This window comes from Nicotiana sylvestris, chromosome 10 (genome assembly GCF_000393655.2).
Source record: "Nicotiana sylvestris chromosome 10, ASM39365v2, whole genome shotgun sequence".
Classification (NCBI taxonomy): domain Eukaryota; kingdom Viridiplantae; phylum Streptophyta; class Magnoliopsida; order Solanales; family Solanaceae; genus Nicotiana; species Nicotiana sylvestris.
Genome location: NC_091066.1, coordinates 45,186,081 through 45,192,106, shown reverse-complemented (window position 1 = coordinate 45,192,106; position 6,026 = coordinate 45,186,081). Strand labels below are relative to the sequence as shown.

Here is a 6,026-nt window from a genome sequence, read left to right as displayed (position 1 = left end):
TTAAATACTCCATTTATTTGGAAAGTTGTGAAGAAGGAATCTTGCACTTTTCTAAGCTTTATGGCTTTATTAAATACTTTGTTCTTGTATTTTAGTATGAGTAGCTAGTTTTAAATACTAAGTTTGTGGACCTTAGATGGGTGCAATACTAATGGGTATTTAACATTGAATATATATATAATGGTTCGTTGATATTTATTCAATTCTTGTTCTTTATTTATGATTGGTGGTTGCAAACATTAGTCTATTCCATTTCACTCATTCTTTACTTGGAAAAGTGAGTTAGGGTTTGGTAGAATTGAATATCAAGTATTCAAGACTTTAGTTCTTGTTTAATAGAATCGCTTAGGAATAAGTGAGTTCTACTTGGCATAAATTGGATGTTCTTAAATTGCAACTCTTTTATATTTAGAAAAATCATAAAGAGAAAATACTACCCTACCATTGAAAAATATTGGGTAGTCATTTAGAAATCATTTTCATATCAAAGGACCTTCCATTAGAAATATATCATATTAACACCGATAGCATTATATTCCATTGACGGGGACACAACCTTGGTTTCCTTAATCAAATCATTTACATTCTCATATCAAAATTAGTTACCTATTTAATTCACAATCATATCATTCTCTTGTTACGTTAACAGAATAGAATTACGAACCAAGTCAAGTTCCACACTACTAAAGTGAGATTTTCACACCATATTCCCTGTGGGATTCGACCCCAACCTTGTTGGGTTATTATATTTGACACCAACAGCCTTACACTATTTAATTAAAGTGTAATTTGAGGGTATCAAATTTTGGCGCCGTGTCCGGGGAATACGGTTGTGAAATTACTAATTAGTGTGTGATTTACTTTATGTCTTCTTCTATTCCATCACATTTTGCTTGTTTTGCTTGGTGTTGACATGAAAACACGGTTGAATATGAGGAAGAAAAAAATCCTTTTGCGGACATAGATGAGTACATTGAGGATACAAATGCTATTGTACCTCCGATAGTTGGCGCTACCAATTTCAAGGTGGAACATGGTTTAATCCTAATGCTCAAAGCGGAGGGGTTCTCCAGGAATTCCACTGATGATGATCCAACACAACATCTTAGAAACTTCTTGGGTGTGTGTGCGATGCACAAGTAGAACAATGTCTTAGATGATGCCCTAAGGTTGAGGGTGTTCAAGTACTCACTGGCTGGGGAAGCAAGGAAATGGCTTCAAAATTTGCCACCAAATTCCATTCGTTCATGGCCTGAACTTGTCCGAGCATTCATAGCTAAATGGTTCCCACAAAGCAAGAAATCTAAGCTCCGGGATAAAATTTTCTTTTTTCATACAACTACTGGGAGAACATCTACATGAAGCATGAGATCGATTCAAGTTATATTTGGCGAGAGTCGCCTAATAATGGTTTTTCGGATTCTATCTTGTTGGAGAAATTCTACATGGGTTTAGATGCTATGAACAAATCTATAGCCAAGAATGCAGTTGATGGATCTTTTATGGATAAGACATTTGCAAAGATCACACAAATCCTTGACAAAATGGCAAAACATAACAAAGCTTGGCACTCAGAGGACACCACAGGTGGATCCTAGACCAACATGATTATGGAGAACCAAGAAAGAGATCAAATAATTGCAAGGCTTGCTACCAATGTCAATGTGTTGACAAAAATGTTCACTGAAAGACAAACAAAGAAGGTAAATGTGGTGGAAGATGTTCAACCCTCATCAGATGAAGATTATGAGGAAGCAAACTATGTCAACAACTCTCAAGGAGGCTATCAAAGGAAACAATACCAAGGTCAAGGAGAACAAAATTAATGGAGGCCTAACCCACAAGGCCAAGGCAACCAATAGTGGCGAAATGACCAAGGTAGATCAAATCAAGGGAATTGGAATAACAACAACAACAACTTCTCAAATCGGAGTTCAAACCCTTATGTTCCATCAAAGGGGCAATATTCAAATCAAGGTTCCTCAAGTGATTCCAAGTTGGAAAACATGCTTGAATAGGTATTGCAAAATCAAGAAAGGCCCGACACATCTATGAGGAATATGACCGAGATTGTTGGTTCTCATACCGCATCCATTAAAAAATTTGAGATACAAATGAGAGATCTCTCTAGGGAACAAAATCCAAAGCAAAATGGGACACGTTCAAGTGACACAATTGCGAACCCAAAGGTTAGTGGGAGTGGTCCAACTTCTCATTGCATGGTAATTACTACTAGGAGTTGGAAAGTACTTCAAGGAGAGAGTGAACAAGTGGTTGAAGGGGAAGAGTCCGAACAAGAGGTTGAGGCACAAGTTGAAGAGCCAATTGTTGTTGAAGCTAAAAAGGTCCCAGAAGAGTTGAAAGTTCAAGAAGTGAACCGGGAAGAGGTTAAGGAAAAGGTAAAAGAGACACAAAAAACTCAACCACCTATTACTATACCCCCTCCTCCTTTCCCTCAAAGACTTGATAGGAAGGTTGATGAGAGAAAACTCGAAGAGTTCTATGACATTCTCAAGTAGTTATCGGTAAATATCCCATTTCTGGAAGCATTTCAAGAGATGTCGGGTTTTGCTAAGTATTTGAAAGACTTGATCACCAAGAAGAAAACCACCAAGAATGAAGTGGTGAATGTGACTCACCGGGTTAGTTCCATCATTGCAACAACCACCGTTCAAAAGAAAGAAGACCCGAGAGCTTTCACCATTCCATGCACTATTGGGGCGCGTGATTTTGCAAGAGCTCTTTTTGATAATGGGGCTAGCATCAACTTAATGTCTCTTGCTTTTTACAAGCAAGCGGGGTTAGGTATGCTGAGGCCTACAAGTATGAGGTTGCAAATGGTCGATCGTTCCATAAAGAGACCGGTGGGAATTGTCGATGATGTGCTTGTGAAAGTGGGAGAGTTCCATTTGCCGTCGATTTTGTATTCCTTGATTGTGAAGTTGACAAAGAGATCCCTATTATCTTGGGGAGACCATTTCTTACTACAGGAAGAGCACTGATGGATTCGGAACGGAATGAGATCAAGTTCTGTGTGAATGATGAAGAGGTCACATTACAAACAAGAAAGGGTATGAAATTGCCACATGAATATGAAAGCATCTCGGTGATTGATATTGTTGATGAGGTGGAAGATGCAGTTGAAATGAAGATGCAAGAACAATGCCTCGATGAGGCGTTGGCGGCTATCTTGGTGAATTTCGTTGTTGAAGATATGGAGGGGTACTTGGAATTAGGAAATGCATTGGAAGAGCTTGGGTCCTACACTTATTCTCCAAAGAAACTATCTCTCGACTTAGATAATACAGTCACTCCTCCCGCAAAGCCTTCAATTATTGAGCCGCCGCAACTAGAGCTCAAACCACTTCCACCGCACTTGAGGTATAAATTTCTTGGCTCTAATGACACTCTACCAGTAATCATTTCTTCTTTTAACAACTGTTGAATGTCTTGAGGGAGCATAGGCCTGCTATTGGGTGGAAAATAGCGGACATCCCGGGGATTCCTGCCGGAATTTGCGGACAGAAGATACAATAGGAGAATGAGAGCAAACCAAGTATGGAGCATCAACGAAGGTTAAACCCTTCCATATAGGAGGTGGTCAAGAAAGAAGTCATCAAGTGGTTAGATGTCAGGGTAGTCTACCCCATTGCCGATAGTTCTTGGGTGAGTCCGGTGCAATGTGTGCCGAAAAGGGGAAGCATGACCGAGATTGAAAACGGCAGAAAAGAGCTCATTCCAACAAGAATAGCGACCGGATGTGGGGTTTGTATGGATTACCGGAAGCTAAACAGTGCTACGTACAAGGACCATTTCCCTATGCCTTTTATTGATCAAATGCTTGATCGGCTAGCGGGAAGGTCATTCTACTTCTTCTTGGATGGATATTCCGGCTACAACCAGATCAATACTGCATTGGAAGATCAGGAAAAGACAACATTCACTTGTCCATATGGGACGTTTGCATTTAGCCGGATGCCATTTGGGTGATGAAACGCTTCGGCTACTTTCCAAAGATGCATGATGTCAATATTCTCAGACATGGTGGAAGATTTCTTAGAGGTATTTATGGACGATTTCTCTGTCGTGGGGGATTCCTTTGAGCATTGTCTTGACAACCTTAGACAAGTGCTCAAAAGATGTGAATAAACTAACCTTGTGCTAAATTTGGAGAAATGCCACTTCATGGTGGATGAGGGCATTATTTTTTGCCAAAAAATTTCCAAACAAGGCATAGAGGTTGACAAGGCAAAGATCGATATCATTTCGAAGCTTCCTCCACCTACTTTAGTTAAAGGTGTCTAAAGTTTTTTGGGGCATGCCGGCTTCTATAGTCGTTTCTTCAAGGACTTCTCCAAAATTGCAAATCCCATGTGCAAACTCCTTGAGAAAGATGCAAAGTTTGTATTTGATGATAAGTGCCTCAAAGCCTTTGAGAAATTGAAAGAAAAGCTCACCACGACACCTATTATTGTCACACATGATTGGTCTATTCCATTCAAACTCATGTGTGACGCTAGTGTGTAGCTATTGGGGCGGTGCTTGGCCAATGTCATAAAAAGATTCTTCACCCTGTCTATTATGCAAGCAAGACACTCAATGGCACTCAAATAAATTATACTGTGACTGAGCAAGAACTTCTTGCCATTGTCTATGCATTTGAAAATTTTCGGGCTTATTTGTTGGGGTCCAAAGTGATAGTATACACCAACCACGCTGCTTTTCGCTATCTTATGGCAAAAAAGGATTTCAAACCAAGACTGATTCTGTGGGTCCTTTTGTTGCAAGAGTTTGACTTTGAAGTCAAAGCCCGGAAAGGGACGGAAAATCAAGTTGCGGATCACCTATCAAGGCTTGAAGAGGCAGGGAGACCAAAAATACACCTTGAAATCAATGATGCTTTTCCAGATGAACACATATTGGCATTGTCAAACACATTTGCTCCTTGATATGCCGACATCGCTAACTTCTTGGTTAGTGACCTTGTTATAGATGGATTGTAAGCTTATCAAAAGAAATTTTCTTGCAGGAGTGTAGGCATTACTATTGGGAGGAACCCTTTTTGTTTCGTACTTGTGCCGACAACATTATCCGGTGGTGTGTCCCGTAATATAAGGTAATTCCAATTCTCAAGGTATGCCATGATTCACCGGTTGGGGGTCATCATGGAGAAAATTGGATGGCGGCAAAAGTGCTTGAATGTGGCTACTATTGGCCAACGATCTACCAAGATGCAAATCAAATGGTCAAGGCATGTGACCAATTTCAAAGACAAGGGTCAATATCTAAAAGACATGAGATACCGATGACTTTTGTATTAGAAGTTGAGATCTTTGATGTGTGGGGAATAGATTTTATGGGCCCCTTCGTGAGCTCGTATGGCATGACCTACATCTTGGTGGCTGTGGACTACGTATCTAAATGGGTCGAGGAAATTGCCTTACCTAACAATAAAGCTAGGAGTGTGACTGCATCTTTTAAGAAGAACATATTTATACGGTTTGGTACTCCAAGGGCCATCCTAAGTGATGGTGGGTCTCATTTCTGCAACAAGGCTTTCACCGGGCTGCTTGAAAAATGTGGTGTAAAGCACAAGGTGGCCACACCCTATCATCCTTAGTCGAGTGGTCAGGTTGAAGTTTTGAACAGAGAAATCAAAACATCCTAGCGAAAACTGTCAATGCAAGCAGGACCGACCTGTCAAGGAAGCTGGATGATGCATTGTGGGCATATCGCACAACATTTAAGACCCCATTGGCACTTCACCGTATAGGTTGGTTTCTGCCAAAGCTTGTCACTTGCAAGTGGAACTGGAACACAAAGCCATGTGGTCATTGAAAACGCTGAATCTTGACTGGGCCGAGGTTGCTAATCTGAGGATGACACAACTCAATGAGATGGAAGAAATCCGTCTCCATGCCTATGAGAGTGAAGCCATATACAAATAAAGGATGAAGTTTGTCCATGACAAGAAGATCTTAAAGCGGGAGTTCAATTTTGGTGACTTGGTCTTACTTTTCAGCTCA

The 6,026-nt window shown here is 40.4% G+C and overlaps 1 protein-coding gene across 1 annotated transcript; it reads left to right on the top strand.

The window, feature by feature from the left end:
* The first annotated feature begins 2,558 nt into the window (after nucleotides 1-2,558).
* Nucleotides 2,559-3,445, top strand: LOC138879274 (uncharacterized). The gene is made up of 2 exons (XM_070158879.1): nucleotides 2,559-2,805; nucleotides 2,943-3,445. The coding sequence occupies exons 1-2, from the start codon at nucleotides 2,559-2,561 to the stop codon at nucleotides 3,443-3,445; spliced, it is 750 nt and encodes a 249-aa protein (XP_070014980.1).
* Nucleotides 3,446-6,026: the final 2,581 nt, after the last annotated feature.

Excerpts from the sequence above, each read along its gene's own strand:
- LOC138879274 (XM_070158879.1), top strand. The coding sequence starts at position 2,559 with ATGTCGGGTTTTGCTAAGTATTTGAAAGACTTGATCACCAAGAAGAAA. Across the intron at positions 2,806-2,942 it reads TTACAAGCAAGCGGGGTTAG|TTGACAAAGAGATCCCTATT; the intron begins GTATGCTGAGGC and ends TTGATTGTGAAG.